This window comes from Heliangelus exortis, chromosome 1 (genome assembly GCF_036169615.1).
Source record: "Heliangelus exortis chromosome 1, bHelExo1.hap1, whole genome shotgun sequence".
In the NCBI taxonomy this organism is placed as follows: domain Eukaryota; kingdom Metazoa; phylum Chordata; class Aves; order Apodiformes; family Trochilidae; genus Heliangelus; species Heliangelus exortis.
In genome coordinates, this window is record NC_092422.1 from 12,954,572 (window position 1) to 12,980,989 (window position 26,418).

Here is a 26,418-nt window from a genome sequence, read left to right on the forward strand (position 1 = left end):
TCTAAGGCCTTTTTAGGCCTCCATGGGCCTTCTAAAAAATTTCACACTTCATTTCATCAATAAATCATTCCACAAAGTTCTGTCTTCTAAATAATCCTAAGAAATTTTTACCCTTAAAATCACATGGGAGAGAAACTTTCAAGTGAATACTAAGCTATTGTACTGGGTGATATATCTTAGCTAAAGACTACTCAAAGTATGTTTGAAATGTGTGAACATCTAAAATTAGTAAGAACATGAATTATCCAGATGTTTTTGATGACGAAATTTTTTGTGGATGAATTCCCCAAGCTCCACTATATTGATTTATTCACAAGGATCAGCATCTTTAGAAATAATTTTGACTTACTTATCCTAGGAGGTAAATCCATGATACAGTATCAAACTTAATCATTCTCCACAACCTCATAAGCATTTTTCCTTCAACAAAATCACATTCCTCAATTTCTAAAGTCAATAACTACTTATGAACTTGCCAGGATTGAGTCCTTTTAGAAAAGGACAGTATCATTGTGGGTAACAGAAGATGTCTTGGTGAAATAACACCATTCCTAAAGAAGCATGGGTTTTTTAACATGTTTTCGAGTATAAAATAAATACTTTTGATAAATACCTACATTTTATTGCCACTGATCACAATTCTAGAAAAATCTGAAAGTCTTTACGTAACACCAGGTACTGAAAAAACTGACACTAATTTCTTTTAGCGATAATTTAATCAGAAAACAAGTTTCATATGTGTATAGACTTTATTTCTCTTTATTAATGTGGTGATATATTATCTAGAGGTAATACAATGAATAAAAACCCAAAAACTTGTCATATATATAGATTATCAATGTAGATTTTCATTACGTTGTTGTCCAAATATTTTACATAGGAAATGAGGGGGAAAAAAACCCACGAAAAAAAGCACATCTAAAATATGTTTGGAAAATCTGCAGTGCAGATTCAGATGAGAGAATTATTTCATGGCTTTAATATATCAGTTTTTCATAAGCTAAAGTCATCTTTCCTGAGAAATAGCTTAGAAGAAAAATTAAGGAGATTTTTTTGAGAGAAACACTGTCCCCTCTTTCAGAATGTTGAAGGAAAATGCATTCAATAAAAAGGATTTTTTTTAGACTCCTCATGACAAACAGTCACCAGCAGATTCTCACCGCCTGCTTTTCCTGGATAATCACTCAAAAAAATTGCTGCCTCTGACTTCATTGGGAATTCTGTATCATTTTAATATGTCTAATCTAGAGTTTCGTCCACTATACTTCTTTTTTTTTGCAAAACCATAAGTTGTCCCTTGTGAAAAGTATTAATCATAGATATCTTGATCATCCATAAGCATAACATTTTTTCTTTTTCTTTTTTTTTTTCCTATAAATGCATTCAATTCTTCCTGAGCCCCCATTAGTTTTTTTCTCTGAGATGAGTTTCCTAGACAGTTAACTCTTATAAACCCTTGTTAAAAAAGAGGTTCATTAGTTACCACCGCAGTAAATAACAGGGTTTGTTCTATGTCTACATTTTAAAAGGTCTCTACTGCTTTTTTCCATAAACAGGATTATGGCTTTTCATTGTGGTATTCTAGAGGATGTAAATATAGGGGTTTATTCAGTCATTTAATCATCTTAATTACAAGTTTTACCATAGTGAGATTAAATATGAATGAAAAAAATCATCTAGATTTACTTGTTTCCCACAGAATTAGTATTTTCAGCTGAGCTTTTTAAGGCTTTTATTCAAAGCTTTCAGTATGAGCTTAATACCAAAATTCCCATTGTTAGCATGAGAACAGTGCTGATCTGCACAGGAGAAGGCAGATGTGTGCTTCCTCCTGCCTCAGAGATGCTGCTGTCTGGAGGGAGCACTGCTACATAGATTTTCCACAGCATGTAACATCTGTACAGATGTTAAGCTGCATGTTTTAGTTATTTATTTTTTAATATCTTTCTAAAGGACAGAGCTGATCTTATCCAGTTTGAAAACTGTATTATAGGTTACATTTTTTATACCTCCACTTCAGTGTTATAAAACTGTAGTTTTCGTGAGAAATGTTTTACCAAAGATGATTAATGGCAGTGTTTTCAGAGTCCTTCCCATGCATCTTCTTGATGTCTGCTTAGCGTGCTGATAAACTGGCAAGCTGCTAAAAAAACCCCTCTTTCCCCAAAGGTCCAGGAGGTTTTGTCCTTTTTTTCTATTTTGTACACAGCTGCACTTGTCCTCACACTAATTGGAAAAAGTCACGTCAGATAATGGTTTGTTTAAGTTGTTCTGAGCTCCTGTTTGTGTGGCCTTTGGACATACACAGAACACAACTTTGGAAGTAAACACAAACCAAGCACTTCTCACTGTTCAGGTTTAGCAAATGGAATCTGAAAGCTGCATTTTCATTGAAACAGCACCTTTGGACTGCAGCTCTACTCCAAGTAGGAATCCAAGTCTAACCAAAGTGCAGTAGCTCCCTAGTTAGAAATCCCCTGGTTAAGTCCAGACTGCAAAAATTATACATAGAAATAAGAGGCAGGTTTTAAATGAGCTCATTCAGGTACAGAATTGTTAGGAGTAGAATTCTACAAGCAAATTAGTTGTTATAACAAGATTGTTATACTTGGGCCGAACTGTCCTCAGTATGCTCATTATCTTCTTTACAGGCAATTGGCTCAGGTACCTGCATGCTAGGCTAACTAACTGCTAGGCTTGCTGGGAAAGGAGAACTGTCCAACACCTTGATCCTTCTGCTTTGACTAAAAAAAGTAGTAGGAACACTGATGTTTGGGGCTTGGTGGTTTTTTTTTCTTTTTTTCCTTAAGACTTAATGTTATATCAGAAGCCAGACCTCTGTACTAGACTTAACAAAGAGTTGACCTGTAATAAGATCAGTATGAAAATACACAGGACACCTATTTTAAGTCTGTATTTCTCCTCTCAAAATTGCATGCCATAGTTTATTTTTTAATTATTTTAATTCATTGTGGGAGCATGATGATGAGTAACAGAAACAGTCCACTTAAGTAATGGCATTAGAAAATGATTGCTAACTGTAGAGAACAGAAAGGTTTATTTAATAAACACTTAGCATGTCATACAGAGCAGACAAGATAGCACAGCTTCTCTATCACTTCTTTACATGCTCATAAATGATCATAATGTACATATAAAATGTTTTGAAACCAATGTTTTGAGAACCACATGCATCAGCTGAATGAGTTAGGTATCATGAGTTAAAGGGCTCCTGCACTTCCCTCTTAGACTTTATTATATTTGTGTGTTTATTTGACTTTAGTGGAATGCTTATAAGGCCTGCACTTTGCTTTTCTATAAAGGAAAAAAACCAAAAAAAGTCTTATAAGACAGGTTCACAATACTTTAGACTCTATTCCTGTCCTAATTCTGGATTAATTCCATAGAGTCATCTCTCCACCCACTGGAAGAACCGCAAAGATATTTCCTCTTTGTATCCCCTACTTAATCACTTTTACTAAACTGCCCTTGAAAGTTTCTTGTCTAGTAATGCTGATTCCCATATGTGTTATCATTAAAGTGAATATCCATAGCCCCTGACATGGCTCAATATTGGAATCTATATTCTTTATCTGTGCAACTGATTGATGACTATGCTGTGGTTTCATTATGGAACGAACAAACAAAATTAACTTCTCCTTTTTTAGTTCTGTGATCTTTTCATTACTAAATACATTACCAGAAATTTTGCTGCTGCCTTCCCTGGGGCACTTTAAGGGGTTTCATTCCTCAATCTTGTTGAAGGCATGTGTCTGAGGATATGAAATTTAAGAGTTTGGGAATAGTAGAATTTTCTGTAGAGCAGCATTGTAGCAAGCTATGTTTGCCAATGAAGAGTTACTCCCAGTCTATAGGCAATGTGCTGTTAGATTTTAATTACATTTTAATTATCTGCATCTGCCTCAAACTTCAGGCAATGTCTGTATAGGATGAATATGGATACATTATTATTAATTTAAAATTTTTTGACATAAAAGTCTTGATTTTATCTTCTTTGAAAAAAAAAAATTGAAAAATAATAAATGTACAGAAGCCCATTACTAGTCCAACTGCAGCAGATTCTCCCAAGGAACTTGCAATTTGGTATATAAAAAAACCAAACCAAACCAAACCAAACCAAACCAAACCAAACCAAACCAAACCAAACCAAACCCAATCTTCTCCAAATGTTATTGTTGATAAATCACTACCACTCCTTTAAAAACACTATATTTCAAAATATACACTAAGCTACAGCAGAAAAAAATGTTTAATATACCTAGACTCACTGGATCACTCACTGGAGATGTTCTTTCCCTCAGGGGCTACAAAAGTGCAGTGAGAGGAAGCTGGTTGACCTTGGCCAATTAAGGCAGTGCATACCATGGGATGAAGGGGCAGCTCTGACAGGTCTCTGCTTAAGGGATGTGTGCTGTAGTTTCCCAGCTACACTATTGTCGGCAAATATTACCCAGGCTGCCAGTTCAGGAGAATCAATGTGCACAAAGATACCAAGAGAAGAAGAAGGAAACAAGGGAGATTAATTTTAAAAATGCATTGAGAATGTTGGCCCTCAGGCTCATGCTCTATAGCTGTTCAGGGAACAGCCATGTGTGGCTATTTCTCTGCAGCTCAACAAATGGGACAATTATGATGAAAAATTTCTGTAGTGGACAAGCTCCATTTCTCTAGGGATAAGTTACTAGCCTGTTACCAAGATTTCCCAGCAAATTAGACATAACTATTAAGAGCCCTTCAGTCTAGTGATTAACCAAGACAGCACTGTCCTGTCAGGTTTACCAGAAATGTATGTTCATAGTATTAAAACCACATTTCTGTAACTAATATTGTAAATGTACTGATTAAATTAAGAAATTATGAGGAAATGGTGTTGCAAAAACTCTTCTGTGACACAGGCTATATAACTTCTAAAATTGCAGGAGACTAACATTAATAGAGTGAAGATCAGAAAAACATACAGCAGGTACAGTCACAGTGGTACAGGGCTCTCACAAAAGTGACCCTCTCATAATAACCTTAATATGAGAATCCATTCGCTACTTAGTTCTTCCATTTTATTAAGCTGGTGGCAGGAACAATACCATTTTTCAAACATGTTGGTTAGTTAAATGTCAGAAAGCCCATTTTGTTTAAGACAGAAAATCCCTAATTAATCCTAATTACCTCTCCAATTCAAGCCATGGAGAAGAATAGAGAGAAAGAGTTCATGTTAATCAATATAATTAAGGCTGATAAGACAGTTGAAGCCAGAAGAAACATAAGGAGGAAGAGATCAGAAATTATTCCTCTCAAAAGGTCTGGAGTCCAGCTTTTTCTCTCTATTACCGTTGTGGGGAACACTTAAAAGAGTAAAAAAGATTGAAAACACTGGATTTTTCAGAAAATTAAGTCAATAACTCTCGCAGTCAGGCTTGGTTGATTAACTGAATTAAATGGTGATTTTGGAAGAGATGACTACTATAGATTTTAGAAGGTTAATTTTGTTTCAGACGGGAAAAGCTTTATGGACTGAACTGATGAGTTCTATAAGATGCCATTTACATGTTTCCTTATGTAATAAAATCACCTATTCCTTGTTTTGTAAGTATGATATGAAAATGTACTTACAAGCATTTGAGGTGATACGATGCTTAATGAGACACAGATTTTTGTATAGCCTAATTTAATCCATTTAGAAAGATTGTTCCAAATAATTGAAGTGGTATGAAAAAAATTCTAGAAGAAATCTCCAATTTTCTTTTCTTTGTTTTTGGTGGGGTTTGTTTGTTTTCTTTTTGGTTTTGTGTTTTTTTAGGGGGAGGGTTGTTTTTTGTTTTTGTTTTTTTCAAATGGGAAACTAGACATTGTTTAGAAATATATATATATGCATTACTTTATGTTCTTTTTTCCCACCTAAATACAATTGTAACTGGCATGAAGGCAGCTATAACTTAAAACTAAATATGTTGAAGACAAATGCTTGGATATTTCAAAGAGAAAATAACAGATATAAGAATAATATTGTAGGGTTTATCTGAATTATTACAGTGAAGTCAAACCCCTGTGCATCAGCACATATGTATCCTTATCTTCTGACAACAAAAGATGTTTTCCAGAGCAATTGCAGTGAGGCAGTTTATATCTTTTTGATCCCAATGATATCTTTTTAACAACAGGATAATTAATACCACACAGTCCTGATAATTTGCTTGGCCTCTGTCTCCTGTGCTCTGATGCTATGTTACAATATTGTTGAAATCATTGGTGGTGACTTCATTAGCCATCTAATAAAATTCGTGTTGTATTGATGTTATTACCCTACAGCAGACAATCTGTAATTGGAAAACTATTGTTTTTTTAAGTGTTAATTTTCACAGTATTTTCCTTTTTTTAATAAAAAAGCAAGTCTTCCACTGGATACTGCAGGGATAAAATATTCAGGAATAACAGTATAGATGATACTATGAAGTGTTTATCTCAGTTTGGCTTTTCCTGCAGAACTGTAAGGCCCTTAAGCAGTTTAGTACATTACCATGTAGTTTCAGATCTGAAGAGCATGTTTTTAGCTCTACCTTTTTCAGGATGGAAGGAAGGAGTGCCATGCATTTTACAGAGGATTATCTAGAAATAAAATTTCAAGGAAACATTAAAATTACACTGATATACTCTCTAGATCTTGTGACTTCACATCAGGCCTTATGCATAAAAGTAAAAGGGTTTGAAAAACATAGACTTCTGAAAAATACACAGATACTCATATATACATATACAGGAGGGATCAGAATTGTCTGTAGTTTGTATTACTTTAATAAAGCCAAACCCACAACCAAAACCAGAGAGAACTGGAAAAATATCACATATTTCCATGTGATATTTATATGTAATATGACACTGGTGTCACTTTGACTACTGTGGGTAAGGGGTTGAGGAGGAGAGATTATAATCACGGGACACTGCCCTAAACTGGAATTAAGAAAACAGAAGGCTATGTACTATCTCAAAACAGAAATTATGTGACAAGTAGAGATGGATGGAAGCAGTTCACTGGGTTTCCAGTAGTGCAGAACAATGTGCAGAGGGACCCAACTGTGTATTGGCTGAATGTAGAAAGAAGAAAGAGTTGCACTCTCTACATTGTTAAATTTCAGATGATTGATTGCTACTGAGGTTATTTGTAGTGATTTATTTGTACAACATGGTTGAACAGTATTACCAGCACTCTAGGGCAGTTTTCTAATATATTGTATATCTTCCTCTTTACCTGCACTTCGAGTTATTTTTTTAATCAATGCGAAAATATAATCTGCCACTGTCATTCTTAACACTTAAAATTGTCTTTTGGGGACTAGGAATTTGGTATTATGCTATTCTCTGAAGCATATATTCACATGTTCCATTGTATTTATGAAGATGCTATGAAGGATCCATTCCTTGATATATTTAAGCCAAAAAAATATACCAACAAGGAGGTGAGCACTAAACCTGGAGCATGTGGGGATTTATGTGATTTATAGCTGCCCATTTCTTATGTTCATCTACACAGATCCTAAGGATTCATTGACTATAACTTTTTATTGTTTTGGTATTTTTTGTAGATGTGCAAAAAACTGGTGGGGAGAAGAAAAATTATTAAAAATTTAAGTAATTATATATTAGTGGGGATTTCATTTTGACTACGAACCAAATCATAACTGCTGGGAAATCACTTCCTTCCTTTTTTTAAAATTTTCCAATATAAAAGTGATGAGAATAGTATTCAAGATCTTAGGGTAATGCATACATAGGAGCAAAGTATCAGGCCCCAGGAAGATCCATCGGTTATATTGTGACATAGACATGGACGAATTCACCAGAAACAAGCCTGCAGACAGACCCAGCAAAAGACTTTAAAGTTATATTAAAAGACCTAGCACCAAGAGAACATAAAACAGAGGAGCAATGGAGTGTATCACAAGTTCAATTTGTGTAGCCGTACAAATGCAACTCTATGGACTCCAAGTATTCAGTTTTTACCAACACAATTCCTATGACAACAACTGCATGTGAAGAGTGGTGAAGGCTGTTAAAAAAGGATTGAAGTGTAAACTAGAACTGCAGTAGCCTTTTATTTTCATTTCTACACTCAGAAGCCTGAAATTAAATCTTGTTAAATAAATCTTTCTACTACTGTAATCTTTCCTGGCATTAGGAATCAAGGTGAATGAGTGGTAAAGTAACAAATTTAAGTTGTTTTCTTTCTTGGTAGCATGAAAAGGCAAAAAGCCAAACTGAAATATATATGCAAAAACTCCTTGAGAGACTGATTCTCTGATAACTGGAGTACTAGTGAGTATTTTTTAGCCATATTACACAATGTGCCTAAGCAAGCTTCTACTGCTAAATGATAAGGAAAAGCTAAGTATGCAGAGATTTTGCATCTCTCAGCTAAAAAAGAGATAATGTCACTCTTGTACTTGACAGAGTGATAATCCACAAGTTTGGATGATGATCATCCTATCATTACTTCCAGGGTTTTTTGTTTCTTTGTTTTGATGGATGTCCTAGTTATGCCTTCAAAATGCATGAATCTATTTGTATCAGTGCACTAGTCACAAAATGAAATTTTCATGTAATGCAGCAGCCCACTTGGGTGCAGGATTCTGCGGTTCAGTGCAAGTAATACTGCACTGGAGTATGATTTTTCATCACATCCACTCCTGTAACAGACTAGGTAAGTGCCAGGGTAGCTCACAACAGGGCCATTAAAATATAAAGAAGTATTATAACCTGATCAGAGAATAAGAAAGATTTAATGTGCAAAAGAGAAAATAAAGGGAAAGAAAGGGGGAAAAAAATATTTTAAATTCTGTTGAATGCTTTGCAAGAGAAAAGAATATTTGCATATAACTATTCTATACAGTGATGTGTTTTCCTGAGAATTGAACAGTATTCTCATTATTTGCCAATGCCACAATTTTCATAGAAATACATTACTGAACAATTCTAGCTCACTGAAATTAGTAAGAAAAAAATCAATTTGTCTTACTATATATTTAACACATCTACATCATTAAAAAGGCTTTATAATAATAAGCTATCCAAATCAGAGTTTATCAGACTTGTCCTGCGCATTTGTCACTATCATGTTTTATATATCCTGTAGATCAGTGAGTAAAACTAAATAGGTTTGTTGTTAACTGATAAAATGTTAAGTAGCAGAGGAGAAAGAATTACAGCTCAGATCCTTTTGATCATGATTTGCAGTCAGTTTTTAATCCTTTCAACCCACAGTAAGCTAATTTTGAAGTTATTCCAAGCCTTTTTTATTAATGTGGGCTTTTTAAAAACATGAATTCTAGGTACAGTACAGAAACTTTGCTTTGTCAATAGAAAGAACAGTAAAAATACATCACATTTTTCTGTCTAGGTTTATATTCTTCCAGTATCGTTAATCATATCTCACTTTTTTAATTGAAAAGTAATCAAGTCTCAAAGAATTTCATCTAAGTTTGAAACTGATGAAATAATGATGTGTGTCTTCCTGATTACCCTTCTAACGCTAGAATAAAATTATCTGTAATTCTTGTCTTTGGAAATTACTGATCATAGAATTACTTAAGTTGTAAAAGACCCTTTAAGATCATCGAGTCCAACTATTCACCAAACTCACTGCAAAATCCACCACTAAACCGTGTCCCTAAACACCACATCTACACATCTTGTAAATACCTCCATGGATGGTGACTATACCATTTCTCTAAGCAGCCTGTTCCACTGCCTAAAACCCCCATTTTATATTATTATTATTATTATTATTATTATTATTATTATTATTATTATTATTATTATTATATCAAATCTAAACCTCCCCTGGTGCAACTTGAGGCCTTATCCTCTTGTTCTATCCCTTTTTACTTGGGAAGAGAGACAGAATCTCACTTTGCTACAACCTTCTCTCAAGTAGTTGTAGAGAGTGATAAGGTCTCTCCTCAGCTTCCTCTTCTCCAGATGAAACAATCCCAATTCCCTCAGGTGCTCCTCATAAGACTTGTACTCCAGACTCTTCACCAGCTTTGTTGCTCTTCACTGGACACTGTGCAGCACCTGGGTGTCCTTGTAGTGAGGGGCCCAGAACTGAACACAGTGTTTGAGGTATGGCCTCACCAGTGCCAAGCACAGGGGGACAATCCTTTCCATACTCCTGCTGGCCACAGATAGTTCTATAAAGTCAGTAGTATCGATTAGAAGTGCTTCAGTGCTAATATGTACTTCATAGATTGTTATGTGGCATTGCTTATTTATGAGGTTCAACTTTATTGCTTTGTACTGTGCACTTTTTTCTGCTTTTCATAGAAAACAACATTATACAGTGGCATCTTCATTACCTGATATTTATAAAACATAGGACATCAAGGATGTCTTATGAAGCATGCAGGATTTATGTACATAAGGACTGAATTACACTCCTATATAAAAATAGATGAGTATCAGTAGTAGAGTTGTTAGGATTATTTGCTTAAAAAAGATTTTAAAAACTTATTTGTAGTTCCTCTGCCTTGTTGTCAATCCTCTCTTCTCAGTGTTTGCTTTTTTCCTTAAAAAACTGCTTTCGATTCTTCCTGCCAATTTGTTTCCACCATCAGCTTTTTTCCTTTAAGTTGACATAATTTTCCCTTTTTCTTAGGGAAAAACTATATATATTGATAAAATCACCCTAAATTCTGAAGCTACATCGTTTAAAATTTTGTTATATTACATGGGTACTGAGAATATGGTATATCAAAACCAATTTCAAAACATGTCAAGAAAATCAATGTCTTTTTTTTTTTTTTCTTTTTAATAAACTAGGGCCCAAAGTTAGGCTGAATTGGAGTTCTATGAGGTTACTGGGATGTAATAATAAACAATGAATTTGTAAGAAATAAGATGACAATGAGGTGTTAAAAAAAGCTAATAGGAACTTGTCAAGAACAAATCATCTCAAGTTATTTTGTTTTCTTTGAATGCATGAACGACTTAGTGGAAAGAAAGGCATATTTAGCATTTGTGAGTGACTCCTAGCTGCAAGAGATTACAATCACTGCAGAGCATGGAATGATAATCTAAAAGAATCAGTAGATTGAAGAATCAGATTGCAATGAGTAACACAAAATTCAGCAAAATGAGGATTATTTACAAAAATATCAAATTTACAGGTAGTATAAAGGGAAAATAGTGATTAAATAACATCTTCCTTTAGAAAAATACTGCTGTTATGGCAAATTGAATAGTTAGAACAATTTAAAATTGCATACTTGAATTCTAGGACATAGTAAGATAACTTCTATCTACAGAGCACATGAGACTATTATTCCAATCATCATCAATACTTTTAATGACTCAGAATACCATGTTCAGCATGGACTTGTATTTAAAGAGGTAGGAGAGCAGTAGAGAATACAACAGTAAGACTAAGTAGAGGATTATAAATCATGATTTTTAAGGAAAAGGTGATGAGATTTGATTGATCTAGTCTCAAGAACACAAGCCTGATAAAGATTAGGATAATGGTCTTCCACTGTCACTGTGAAGATTAATATATGCTACCAATAAAATCTTTTCAATATTTTCAATATGTTAAGTTAAATAAGTAATAATATTTAAAAAAAAAAAATTAAAAAAAAAAAGACCCTGAAGGACGTGTGTTTTCAAGTTCCTTTTGATCACAGTGTCTTGATTGTTTCTGGAACAGATTTTTTGGGTCTTTTTTTGTTTTGTTTTGTTTGTTTGGTTTGACTTGGTTTTTTTATTTTGTTTTTTTGCTTTGTTTATGGTTTTGGTTTGGGTTTGGATTTGGGTATTTTTGGTAATATGAAAATCGTCCCAGTGACAAGCAAAGAGACATAAAAATCTATCATCCTTTCCCAGAAGCCACATTTTTTATTGTATGCTATGTGGTCTCTTTAAAGAGCATATGCATGATAAATACATTTCATCAGTCTTTACACATTTCACTGACTGACTACATTTCATAGATGTCAAATGTACAAATGACACTATATTGGCTGTGTACCCTTGTAATGACAATATAATATTTGTATCCTCCAGTCCTGAAAAGTACAGTTACCTTTCTACCATACTTTTATTTATTTGATGTGCAAATTGTTATAAGAAAGAAAATATTTGAAGATTTATCACGCTAATTAATTCTAAACAAAGACAAATATGTGATTGGTAGAACTGTGTTTTAAGTAAGTGAGTAATAGATACAGAACCCCTAGAGTAGAAAAGAAGCAATGTCATTGCTAGGTGATAAATTGACAATATCTATGTGCTCTAGGAGGGTGCATTACAATGCAACAAATAAATTATTTTCATTAAATATATTCTTGGAGGATTAATGAGCACCGATAATAAGTCACAGAAGCACAAAGAACTGCCACAGAATTATTTTTATGGTTGAGGAGGGGGAGGTAGAGGAACAAACCATTGCTATAATTCATTTTAGCTAAAAAGAAGTCTTCCCCCCTCTAAATATGAAGTGTTCTCCATCATTAGAGTGCTGCATTTTGTGCCCTTATTCTGTGGCTGGTAAACAAAATATGTAAACAGAAAGTGTGACTATAAAGGTTGAAACTGGAATTGAGATAAAATGTTTTGTACTTTCAGTAGAGGAGATTTAGGCAAATATTTTTACTAATACTTTATTCTGCTTAAACAGAATATTTCTAAATGGTAAAGCAAAGCCACCATGCAAATTCCATGGCTTAAAGCTATGTATAGTTAATTTGGCCTGTAATCTTCAGTGCACTTTTTGCTTCTTATTTACCAATAAAAAATAAAATTAAGAAAAAAATAAAAAGGACCAACTTTTTCAGATTTGCCAAGATTATCTCAGATTTTGGCTATCATGAGGCATCAGTACTATTTGTTCATCAAGTACTGCCACCTTGTGGAATTGTAGTAACCAGAGGAAATCCTGGACAGAGGAAAAGAAACTTATATTCCCAACAGGATGCTGAAGGAGGCAGAGGACTATATATCTCACTGCATCAGAGGAAGAAGACACAAACCAGACTTATTTCTTGCACAAATGCCGTAACTTCACAGAAGTGCAAATGGGGGTTGTGTGTTTGCATGCTTTGCCCTTGAGGATGCAACATTTAGCCAATGTATGGAATGTACATTTAGGGTTTCAGTTGCCTTCAAGGAATTTGTATAGTATGGGAACATTCTTGTTCCACCTTCACTTGCCACCAGAAATACCACTTGTCTGAAAGGTTGTGTGGTAAAAGGATAAAATAAGCAATATTTCAGGAGAAAAGCCTTGAAGAAAATCTGGGAAATATGGAGGCACCAGCAAGTACAGGAATGAATATGTGGGGCTATTTTAATGCCTCCAGCACAGCTCTCATTACAATACTTACGGGGTTATTTCTTATTGACCCAAAATGACAGAAAGACTTTTGCATTACGACAGTACTGAGATTTTCTGCGTGAGAATAGTATTTCCAAATGCACAATATAGCACTAACAAAAATATTGCTATGTCAGTATTCCAGCTACATCCATTATGGGAAATACAGCATGTTGTCACAGTTTAGGAATTAGTGTTGTGAAATAGAGATAATAGATCTACAAAAATTATTTAGAGAAATCATAGTAAACAAAATTTCACATCATAAATTCCTTTGGGCAGGAGATAGATGATCTTCTCACTACGTTATCACCAAGTGACTCAGATTTTCACCTACATATCTAAAATATATCCTAAGAAGTACTTAACAAAATACAGAAACAAAATAAACATTTGAAAGGCTTTTCAAATGACCTTCAGAAAAGTCATACAAAACTCCTTGGAGACTTTTTTCTCTAAACAAGGTTAATTCTTCATTAAAGGAAATACCAATTTTGCAGTTACAGAAATTGCTTAAATGATTTTTACAAAAAGACTTTGTGTGAAACAAAACTTAACAGCAGAAGAATCATCCAGCCCCAGCCACAGGAGACTGCCAATTTACAATTGCCTCTATAATTCATAATTTGCCTGTCTTTTTACTCCCTGTTTGTGTTTGTGTTGATGAATGATGTCTATGAAAAAGTTTCTTTTAATTTGGCAGTCAACTGGAATTTCCATGAAGGGCTCTTCATCTTCTTCATGGTATTGCCATGGGTGTCAAGTTAAAAATAAAATAGATGGGTAGAAAACTAAACAAACAAGCTCAGCATATATTCTGCAAAAATCTCTAAACTTTTGTATACTGAAGTACTCAGTTTCCTGGTTTTGCCTAACCTTTTCCTCTATTGAAAGCAAAATACACACAGCATGGAAAAATCATTTATTGAGTCTTCTCTCAAAAGAAGATAACTTCTGAAGATTCATATCTAGAGTATTTATTTCCTGATTTTACAATTATAATTTGATTTATTTAGATTTTTGTAGCACTGATTTTTAGTTTCAAGATCTCTTGTTAGGCTTGATACACATCTTTGGAGTTGAGCCTCCTATTAAAAAGAGACTACAATTACACTTGTGCTTAGCCACTGACACTGATTCTAAAAAGTTTTAACCTAAAAGAAACCTACAGGAAAATACAGGTTTGAAGTTCACCAACAGCTGCAGTGAGCTGTGTACAGATAAACCTAGTGTCACCTTTTTGTGACATTCACAAAATTCAGAAAGTTCACTCAGTAATTTACCATTTTGTAAGAGTGTGATTTCAGGTGATATTCAAATGCAAGCTTCTCTCCTTGTAGTTTACATGTGCTCCTGTGCTAAACAGCTGTGGAATGTAGCGTGTAATTTCACTGCTTCAGAATTTTTTGTCTGTACTCTAGGTGACAGACTTATCTATATATAAACAGCAGTTGTAAATTTTGATTCTCCTTCATTCTCTCTCTATTAGTTATTTTATATCATTCTCTTATGATTGACAATAGTAGTAGAAAACAAAACAAAACAAAACAAAACGCCATGTTTTGTACTTAGAAAGCTTTCATTAACAATTCTGTGATTGAAGAAACCTAAACTTTAATTTTGTTAGAATACAAGATGGAAACATTCCGAGCCCCATAATATGAACATCCATGCATGTTTCATCTTCTACTATGGCTGCAAATTAAGAAATATGAATATTTGTATAATGGATCAACATCAAGGTACATCCATTTCCCCATAACTGCAGTTATTCTCTTAACATCCTTTTGTAAAATCACTTCTGCAAGATCATTCTTCTATTTCTGTCAGCTAAAACCTGCTGGGTCCCCAGATCCCAAACCAGCTGTGGTTGTTGCTGACAGTTCTGCATAGTGTGCACTGGAAATTGCACAGTTTCCCCAGGATATTTCCACTGAAACCTATGGATGAAGCCAATGGACATAACCCTCAAAATTATATTTAACAACCTTCTGAACTCATTAACCAGGTCTAATAGTAGAGAACCTTCAAAAAGTGTGTAAAGGGCATTTCAGCTGCAAAGAAGGTTCGGAATATAAGATCAATTTTGAACTGAACCTCCCAGTGCAAAGTTTTCAGGTATTTGAAAGTGTGTTCCTGGGTTTTGCTTTTTGGAAATGAAAAATAGGAGCAATTTCTTCAGTGTCAATGGGCTGACAACTGCTCAAGAAGTGAACTATTAGCACTTATGCCTTTGCTTTGGACTTCGGGCTTCTGGCTGTAACACAGCCTGTAGGTACCTGTAGGTATGCACAAATAAAAGTTTTAATGTTAGCTTAATGTCAGGAATTGAGTTTTAGATTTGGCAGAATTTGTCTTATTTTTTCATAGTACCATATCCCAGTTACAATTCATCTATCATTCAATTTTTAACAGCAAAAATAATTTACAAGGTGACAAAATGACAGCAGATCCCCTCCACATTCCCATCCTGAATCAGCATCACCAAATTCTACATATATTTCTTTAGAAGAATAAAAATAACTTTCCTGAGATTTGTTCCTCAAGAATATTTCTAATTAATAAATAATTAACTTCATTCATTTTTAGAGTACAAATGGAGAAAATTCTATTCTACACGAACTACCAATGGTGACTAATTTACATTTGGTCTGAAATGCTTTCAAGCCAGAGCAATTATTGAGACTGATTGCTTTCCATCTGAATTCATAACAGGTGTATTCAGTTAAAGCCTATGCATTTTTCTTGAACTTATATGTTTGCCATCTATTTTTAGAATTTTATGCTTCCATGATTATTTCTGCCAGATAAGACATCATAGCAAAATATGGCAATTTTCAGGGAGAAATATTTCATTCCTGAAACATAACAGAAGAGGAAGGAAATTTTAAACACTCAGAGAGGTTTCTGTGAACCCTGACTCCTTCAGGGTCTTGTGTAACCACTCAGAATTACAATTACATCTTAAAATGTTTTCAAGCAAACAGTCAGTGTGTGCAGCTTGCTTCCCTGGTTTTGGAGAAGTCTTTCCCTACTGTCAGGAAAGGATTTTTAGTCCTTTGAAATTGCATTTTTGAGCAATACTATTGTATTTTCATAAGAAAATTGTCATGTGGCTTCAAAAGTACATTGGAATTCAAAATTAATCCAGAACATCCTGCATCTCTACATCACTGAGAGCTCCTTTGACTTATATTGGTTAAAAAATCAGTCACTGTGCTTTCCCATTGATTTCTGACAACTCTATCCTTGGTGCAATGCAAGGATAGACAGGACAGATCAGGTGGAATCTCTCATGCTTTCTATACTCTTAAAGTCAAACTGCACACATGGCTATGGCTTATATTTAGCTGGGATGTTAACAAGTTTCACACTTCTTGTACCACGAACAGCTATGCCATTGCCTCTCCTAACAGCAGAAAAGCACACAGAAAGATTTAAATTTTGAAGCATTTCCTTTCACCCTTTTGATCCTTTCCTTTCCCAACTAACTTTATATCAATAAAACATTATGACTGTTAGTAGAGATAAAAGTAGGAGAAAGCCAGACTGACATACATAGCATTACTGTCTTCACATTGCTGCTGAACTGAGAGTAGTCACCTAAGAAATTTGGGTCTACAAACTTGGGATCTTGCTACACCAAGGGAGAAATTTGCATCTTTGAGAAGTAATAGGGAGTTGGCCTAAATTAGCTTTGGCTCTTCTGATTTTGGAGTCAGTTCTTTAAAGACAATCATTAGGGCAGATTATAGATTAAAGGACATAGATTATAGTATTGTCCTATGGCTGATGTGCCACTTTAATTCATGAGCAATATTTTTTAAAGTTTGAGGACAAAATGAAACTGCAGAAGATAACATTAGAAGAAAAACATGCAAAAAGTATAGGTAAGTTTAAGGCTTCAAAGTCTGAATTTCCTGTATTTCCTGTAAGGGATTCCCTGCTAAATCAGAATCTCATTAACTTTACTATTGCTTCTAATGCAGACATATTAATCTATCTATCGTTTTAATAAATTATGATATAATTTCATACAGAAAATAGGAAATAATCTTATTCCTCAATCAATTATTATGAGTATAAAGGGAAAAAGTTATACCTTCCAGGTGAACAGAGTGACTGCTGGGATAAATAAAAGAACCGAGTCACTGTCTCTGATTACCATTTTTAAAAATTAATTTTATTAGGCTTTGATCCATCAGATTATGAGGCATTGGTAGCTTTGGTTTAAGGAATTTTTCACAGATAATAGGTATTTAAACTGCGCACAGGACAGTGGTTAGAGTATGCTGATTTTAAAAACAGATGTTCAGAATAAAAGTTGTTTATACACGCATGCAAAAGTCATCTCAAGCTTTATAGGGGAAAACATTATATTTCATTGTGAATTTTAAGAGATAGATAAAAGAATGTTTTATAAGCAACTTCTGGCTTGATCTGAAACACTAGAAAAGGGAATTATCTAATATGGGTGTTTTCTGAGTCTTCTGAATAATTTAATTATGTTGTTTGTAAATATTTTTAGCAAACTAAATATAATTCTTCCCAGGGAACTTGTGGACTCACTATGTATTCTATTTTCAGAGAGGGAAAAAAAAATCTCAATTCTAAACAACAACAAAAAAGTTTTAAAAACCTTTAGTTTAGTTTTGGTTTGGTTTAGTTTTCCCCTAGATTATTTAAATAAAGTTAATGAACATTTACAAAGTGTATCCATTAACATGACAATATGTGGTTTCTATAATTATTTTCTCTTTTTTTTTTTTTTTCTGTTTTCTTTCAGAGATCATCTATAGCTGGGTTTTTAATGAATTCCCATCTTTTGTGGCAGAAGATAGCAGACGTTTCATCTCTCAGGAGACAGGCAATCTCTACATCTCCAAGGTGCAAACATCTGATGTTGGCAGCTATATATGCCTGGTAAAAAACACAGTGACAAATGCCAGAGTTTTGAGTCCTCCTACACCTCTGACGCTGAGAAATGATGGTAAGAAATAGATTCTTTCTGTTTACTTCATAGGAGCAAAAATACTAAACCAAAAATACTCCAGTTAATTTAGGAACTCCAATTTTATTGTTTTGCAATATATGCATGCATTTGCTGCAGCAGTCAGCAAATTAAAGGTTTCCTATTTAGTCAGCAAGGAGATGGTTTCCTATTTAGGGTTCTGAAGGCTGAGGAGCAATCTCTTCCTGATGTATTTTGTTTAGAACAGTTGCTCCTTCTTGCTATTCTGGTGCTCTGTAACTGACAGAAAGCAGCAAATCTCTTTTCACAGCAATGGCTGTTTCTTCAAGGCTTTGTTTCATTGCCTAAACACAGGTGGCCACTGCCACACTGAGATACTCTCAGGCAGCTAAGACATCCATAGGGGTCTGGCAAATATCACATTGGGTATAAAGACCAGCAGCTGGATGCCAGGAAATATATATTCTTGCACCTCAGGTAACAAAATGCATGTGGGGTTAGATAAGTGAACAGAGGGCACAGTTCTTAAAACTTTACCTGTTGCACTGCTAAAGATCTGCTGCAATTCCAGGCCCAAATGCAATGCACTACGTACTGCCAAGAACACTACAGTAGCTTTGATTACAGTGATAATTACCCAGGCAGTTTTGAATTTCATCAAGGCGTTTAACTAGAGTAAGTTCTCTGGAAATAAGTGCCTAAATCTTATTCTCAAAAAGTGTCCCAGTTTTTTGGGGGTTTTTTGTCTTGTTTTGATTTTGGGGTTTTTTTCCAAAAGAAATCAAAAGAAAACATCTTTCAACAATGCTTCTTATGGAGCAGTATGACATTTCCATGTCAATGATATGTAACTGATTCTGTTAGAATCTCTGCCTAGAGAGGCAGCTGAGTTAGGCTTCTTTACAGCAAAAAATGCTCATATTTATTACATTATAATTGCTTTTTGCTTATATTTTCTGTCAAAATAATGTTATTCTTGAGAACAAGAATTAATGATTCCATAAGTGCCTTTTTTTTTTCCCAGGATGTTCCATATTTAATGATGCTTTCTAGTTCTTCAGAAATACATTTCAGCAATTCAGCATAAGTGAATCCATACTTACATAAATCAGAAAGAGAGAGCGAGTGAAAGATTCTGAGACTTTTGCCTTGCTTCCAGCTTATTCTACAACTAAGGCAGTCATTCTGTGTTACAAAAACATTACAAATAAAAGGATTTAAACACAGATTACTTAGTTTAATGGAGTAAGTAAAAAAAAAAAATGTGTTCACAGATGAGAATTGAATTAAGTTAATGTTTATTCATCATACCAAGTTTAATTTTCTGTCTGCACAGCATGTAGCCTGTGCAGCTAAAAGCTGTATGCTTTACTTTATCATTTGCTATTCTCTTATGCTGGATTAGTACCTGTGGCTAATTATTTACGTTCAGGTGTTTAGTTTTAATGAATTAACATAACAGACCTGATGTTTTCATTATCAATCTCTGAAAATTTAAAAAAAAAGCACACAAACTTTTACTGTCTTTTTATATCAGCATGAACTTTGACAAGAGAAGAGAGATTTTATTGTCATATTTATTATTCATATCTTGGTCAACGGTTTCTTTATGACATTTCCTAATGCTTTTATTGGGTTCCAGTTATGTGCAGAAATTAAACAGATTAATTATCTGTATCATACTAACATTACATAGGAACACATAAAGGATAAGAAATGGACAGAGTAAATAAGGATAAAGGCATCAGTCTACATCACTGAGCTAGGAAGCAAAATCTTTGAAGGAAACTGCACAGATTTTCTTAAATGTCAAGTGGGTAGAATATACCAGCTTCAAGTAAATTTGTGTTTCACAGTTGTCTGTCGTGCAACTGTGGTAATCCAGCTTCTGAACAGTGCTGGGGTAGTGGTGAAGCATTTGAACATAGATGAAGTGTTCCTCAGCAATTTCCCAATTCATTTTTTCACATGCATGAATTTTGATCAGGCTTCCATGCTTTAATATTTATCTGTTGGGATCTTGAAAAAGACCTTTTTTTCTAATGGATTTCTTCAGTATTTCTAAGTTAATTACTTGTTTCCTGTATGAGCAGATTTCTCAGTGAAGAGACCCAAACTTTTTACCTAATCCTGCAGTCTCCACAAACCTCCCTTGAAAAATATATTCAGCAAAAATTCTGGTTAATAAATAATATTTCTTGTTTAGGACACCTACCTAGTTCTACCTACTCTTCAGAATGCAATAATATGAGCCTTTTAGAAACTATCTAGAATCACAATTCAAGTATTCCATTAGCAGTACTGTACTTTTTTTCTTTTTGATAGAAATTGCTTTAGGTTATATTGCCTTGTCCATTGACAAATATTAAAGGGTGATGACAGAATTTTCAACATATATGCATTTTACTCCAAAATGTGGCATAATATAGCTACTGAAAAGAAGTGCTCACTAAAGTTAAAGAAAAATAGAGTATTCTGTGGAGAAACAAACAGCTGATAATGGACTAAATAAGGAAGTGAGAAATTAAGAATGGCATGAAAACAAACATCCAAGTACCTGAAAATTTACTTGGCACTATGTTGCTGAGTCCTTATATGTGATTTAAAAATGGCCTTTTAAGCTTTTGGTTATAAAATTGATTTAATCCCTTCCTACTTATCAAAAATTTACTTAAATTAAAAAGTCGTACAGTTTCTAAGTTTTAGTGGCTGGCATCACACCGTACTCAGTATATTTTTCAGAAACCATAGTAAGACCTTGTGGTTCTAAATAGGATGAAAAAGGGCACTATATAAAAAGAAAAAATTCTATTCTAGAATCATAAAACGGTTTGGGTTGGAAGGGATCATAAAGATCATCTGGTTCCAATTTCCCTGCCATGGACAGGGACTCCTCCCACTACAGCAGGCTTCTCAAAGGCACATCCAGCCTGGCCTTGAACACTTCCAGGGAGGGGTCATTCTTAACCTCCCTGGGCAACCTGTTCCAGTATCTCACCACACTCACAGTAAAGAATTTCTCCTAAAATCTAATCTAAATCTATTCTCTCTGTTTTATATTCTCTGGACGTATGCGTCATCATCTCAAAAATACTCTACTTGATATATGTATCATTGTTCTCAGATTTTGGTATATGAGCAGTACCCAGACCCAGGGCACTGAAGCTGTATCAAAAAGCACTCCTATTCCTAGATTGGTCTCTATATATCTATGAGGAAAAAACCTGAAGAATATTAAGGCTTTCTGTCAAACTCTGAAAGAAAGTACGAACTTCCTTGGCTTTTTATTATTAATCTTTTTATTCTTCTTTCATGATGTGTCTCAAAAGGGGACTTAGCACCTTGATATGAAATAAATTAAATAAAAACATGAAGAAATACTTCAATGGATTCTGAATAAAATGGATATCTCATTTGTTCAAATGTCCTCGACAATCATTCATTTCATATAATTCAATTTCATTTCAAGCTGGGTTATAAAAATACTCAAAAACTCTGTTTGAGGAGATAAAAAGTTATAGCAGGGAAAAAATATGCATAATTTCATTAACTGCCTTTATAATGCATTCAAAATTTTGAGGAATTATTTAATAACTGTTTACAAATAATAAACGGGGTTGTAAAAATGGATCTTTGCAGGCTTGGGTGGTGATTTAGAGCAGTAAATTAACCTGACTAAAAAAAAAAACAACACAAAACCTCTTCAAATTTAGGAAATAGAAACCTAGGGAGTATAAAACATTTGATACTTGATAGAATGAGGCAGCTGTTGCCAGTTCATACATTTCCATTTCTGTTTTTCTTCTTTTTTCAATATTTTTCATTTGTCTTGAAAAGATGTTAACTTTAATACTATTACTGTATATGAGTAAATTTTTATTCTTCATTTTATCTCTTCAAAGATACTACCCAGTGGCTTTTCTATGCTGAAATTAAAATAAATAAATAAAGAAATAGATTAAATAAAATAAAAAAACAAACCTACACAATTGCAGACATTAGAGGACACTTTCTATCGTGTTCCATTAGAGCAAATTAGTTTATACCTCAACAGAGGTCAGTCTGTGTGACAAGATATATTCTCATATAACTGAATGTAACTGAATGTAGACATTGACCTTCAAATTTTTTTTTTTATGTCATCAGAGTTCTGTGAACTGAATCTTACCTGTCTTAACACTACTGATTATTTCTATTAGTAAGAATGATATAACATATAATTATCACAGTATCAAGGATATATGTATATCAAGTATCAAGTTCATTTTTGCTTTTCCATGCTGGAATGTGTTCTGCAAGTGCTTATTCAGCTTAAACTCTGGGATATGTTGTTCGAACACCTCTGAATCATCTAAAGATCTCTCACCCAACATTAAGAAAAGTTTGGAATATTTAATAATAATTTCCTCAATGGCGGTAATTAAACAAAAAAAGGGACCAGTATATGATAATAATGTAATAAGTGTTAAGTAACAATAAGGATAGAGGAAAATAAATAGTTTCACAGACATAGACTCTATCCATCCATGAAAAATTCTGTTCATGCTAATTAGTGAAAATTATCATTAAAATATTTGCCTAAAATTCAATTCTGTTCATGTTATGTGAGTTTTCCCCCTGCAGAAAAGCATTTTTTTTCTTTCTTCTTGCATTACTATTTTTGTTTCTAATGAGAGTATTTATACAGATCTGAATTCTAAGAGATACAAAGCGTGTCTTGGTTATAATGGCAGCTGAAAATATTTATCCAGCTAGGACTTAATCCTGACAGGTATTCTGGAGCTTCCAGTCTTGTAGTTTGCCTCTTTTGTCTGGGTTATATTACAAGATCATCGCTTTACATTTTTCAAGTGTACAGTCATATGTCCTACTTGAATTGTGCGAGTCCATAAAAACTTTTGAAGGCTGGCTAGAAATTGTCAGAACTCCTCCTAATGCTCTAGGACAGATCTCAAACCTGAAATAATCCTACTTTGATTTTTTCCAAGCAGAGCCAAATTGTCTGGGCAAAATCAAGTTTGATCTCTGATGAGATACAAAGATTGATTGCCCTGAGTGACATCAAAGTATGCAGAGGAAAGCTGATAAAATGGGAATGTACCTGGACATATTAAATATGTTGTTTCTCCCCTAAAATTTTACTGAGATATTTTAGTGATGGATCATTACGAAACTGAAGAGACTTCCCACAATCTCTGTTTTTCTCTAATTAAAACAAATCCTTCATGGGTTGCAGGCATTTTGAAAAAACACTTTTTGTAAGTTTCATTCTGTTCCTTATGCCCAGATCGAGATTGTAAAAAATAACAGAATGAAAGTCTGAATTGGAAAAAGAAGTAATGTAATCTTATTTTAATTAGAGACTAAAGGGAGAACTTGTATATAATAGGAAAGGCTGTGGTTGCTGGTTTAGTCTTCCCCCAAATAGTTAAGTTTCTTTCCATTTAGAAAATCTGTTGCTCAGCACCAGTGGTCCTTCCACCTAAAATTCTCAGTGAACATCCATAGGTACTCAGAAAGTTTATGGAGCTCTCTTATGCCTTAACCCTTTACAGAGTGTTTTATAACAGAGTGTTTTTTTCTAACACAACTCAAATGCATTATCAAACAGCACACAGAAGTTCAAAGAAAGTCTTTCTAAAAGATTTAGCCTTAAAAAAAAATAAAATAAAATAAAGAAAACATTCTGGGACAGCCTTTTTGAAAATACAAAAAGGCTGAATCCAGGGGAGAATTTCAGAAAGAAAATCTGGAAAGGTTTGGATAAGCTTTGTTTCAAGCATTCAGTGTAGAGTAAGAACTCCTACACTATGATACAGTTTGCTTTGAAATTAGTTTAGTGTAAGCTCTGTTAGAATAACATGATTTGAGGAGTTTGAATTGCTAAATTTTTCTGCTAGTTTGTAGAAATGCTATCTGCTGGAAATGAGGGTTTTTTTTAATTATTATTTGCTATAATAATTTAAGATTTTAGACACGTATCATCTTATGCATTCATGTATTCTTGTTTTTCCCCCTGATGATTTATGAAACCATTACACAAAACAAAGAGTTAATTGATCCATATATAGAGTATAGAAAATATAAACTAAATGAATTGGAGAAAAAATATTCCTCTAAATTTAACTCTGTATTAGGAATGATGTTGTGTTAAACTGTAGCTATCAAGATTTTGTACAGAATTTTGTTGATAATATTTAATTACTGATGACTAAATAATTTGTGCAAACTGATAATAAAAACCTTTAGTGTTGTGAATGGTTTCAGATTATTAAGAATGATCATGTTATGTATCTTACTGTCTCAGGATCTTAGATGCAAGTTCATGTGCTACTGCTCTCTTTGCAGTAGTGGGCAATGGCATAATGTTCAAATAAAAATTACTTGTTCATTTATGTTCTTGTCAACATAGTGAGACAATTTGATTTTGAAGAGCAGAAATTTTGCTCAAGGTTAGGACCTCAGTAAGTTTATAACAATGATGATTTAGAATCATAGAATTTTCAGGGTTGGAAGGGGCCTTTAAGATCATCTAATACCAATCCCCCTGACATAAGCAGGGGCACCTCCCACTGGATCAGGTTGCTCAGAGCACCATCCAGCCTGGACTTGAACACCTCAAGACCACCCTCATGGTGAAGAACTCTTCCTAACTTCCAACCTAAATATATTCTTCTAGGTTGAAACCATTCCCCCTAGTCCTATCACTACCTGAACATCCTAAACGTCCCTCACAAGCTTTCTCATAAGTCCTCTTCCACTATTGGAAGGCTAAAATAAGGTCTCCTCAGAGCCTTCTCTTCTCCAGAATGAATAACCCCACCTCTTTCAGTCTGTCTTCACAGGAGAGGTGCTCCAGGCCTCTGATCATCCTTGTGGCCCTTCTCTAGACATGCTCCAGCACGTCCATGTCCCTCCTGTAAAAGGGGATCCAGAACTGGATGCAGTACTCCAGGTGGGGTCTCACGAGAGCAGAGTAGAGGGGGAGAATAACTGGCCTCAACCTGCTTGCTGGCCATGCTTCTCTTGGTGCAAGCAAGGATACTGTAAGTGTACACTGACAGCTCATGTTGAGCCCATCCACCAGCACTACCAAGTCCTTTACCACAGGGCTGCTCTCAACCTATATCAGTGCTTGGAATTGCCTCAACCCAAATACGGGACCTTGCACTTGGTCTTGTTGAACTTCATGAGGCTGGCATGGGCCCACATCTCCAGCCTGTCAAGGTCCCTCTGGGTGGCATCCCTTCCCTCCAGTGCATCAGCTGCACCACACAGCTTGGTGTCATCAGCAAACTTGCTGTGGGTGCACTCACTGCCACTGTCCATGTCAACAACAAAGATGTTAAACAAGGTTAGTCCCAAAAGGGATTCTTGAGGGACTCCACTTGTCACTGGCCTACATTTGGACATGGACCCATTGACAACCACTCTCTGGGTATGGCATTCAAGCCAGTTTTTCACCCACCAAGTGGCCATCCATCAAACCCATATTTTACCATCTTGGAGTTGGGTGGAGACAGGAGATGTTGTGCGGGACGCTCTCGAAGGCTTTGCTCAGGTCCAGGTAAAGGATGTCAGTTGCTCCTCCTTTGTCTACTGATGTTGTGACCTTTTCATAGACGGCCACAAGATTTTTCAAGCACTATTTGCCCTTGGTGAAGCAGTATTGATTATACCCAGTCACCTCTTCATTATTCTTCTGCTCCGTAAATGCTTCCAGGAGGATCTGCTCCATGATCTTAATGGGCACAGAAGGGAGGCTGACTGCCACTATAGCTCCCTAGATCTTCCTTCTTTCCCTTTTTGACAATGTGGTTTATGTTGTTTTTATTTTTTCCCTTTTCCAGTCATTTGTTGTTATTTGGTATAAAATAATGGTTTTAAATACCTGTTGCTAATGGAGGAGAAACGTTAGTGTTATTTTTTATTATTCTTATCAAGGAAATAGGTATTTTTATTGGCATGGTTATATGAGGAGTCTGAAATGGAAAACATTTCCCATTTAGGACCCTCTTTCCACTTAATTAGATAACAATGAATATTAAAGCAACACCACTTCGTGTCTTAA

The 26,418-nt window shown here is 34.5% G+C and overlaps 1 protein-coding gene across 2 annotated transcripts in view; it reads left to right on the plus strand.

The window, feature by feature from the left end:
* The window catches only part of CNTN5 (contactin 5), a 590,995-nt gene that overhangs the window by 416,958 nt on the left and 147,619 nt on the right, over positions 1-26,418 (plus strand). For both annotated transcript variants that reach the window (XM_071734290.1, XM_071734300.1), the window contains exon 8: positions 18,162-18,365. In XM_071734290.1, coding sequence (XP_071590391.1) covers positions 18,162-18,365 — 204 coding nt within the window. The remainder of the gene's footprint in view (positions 1-18,161; positions 18,366-26,418) is intronic.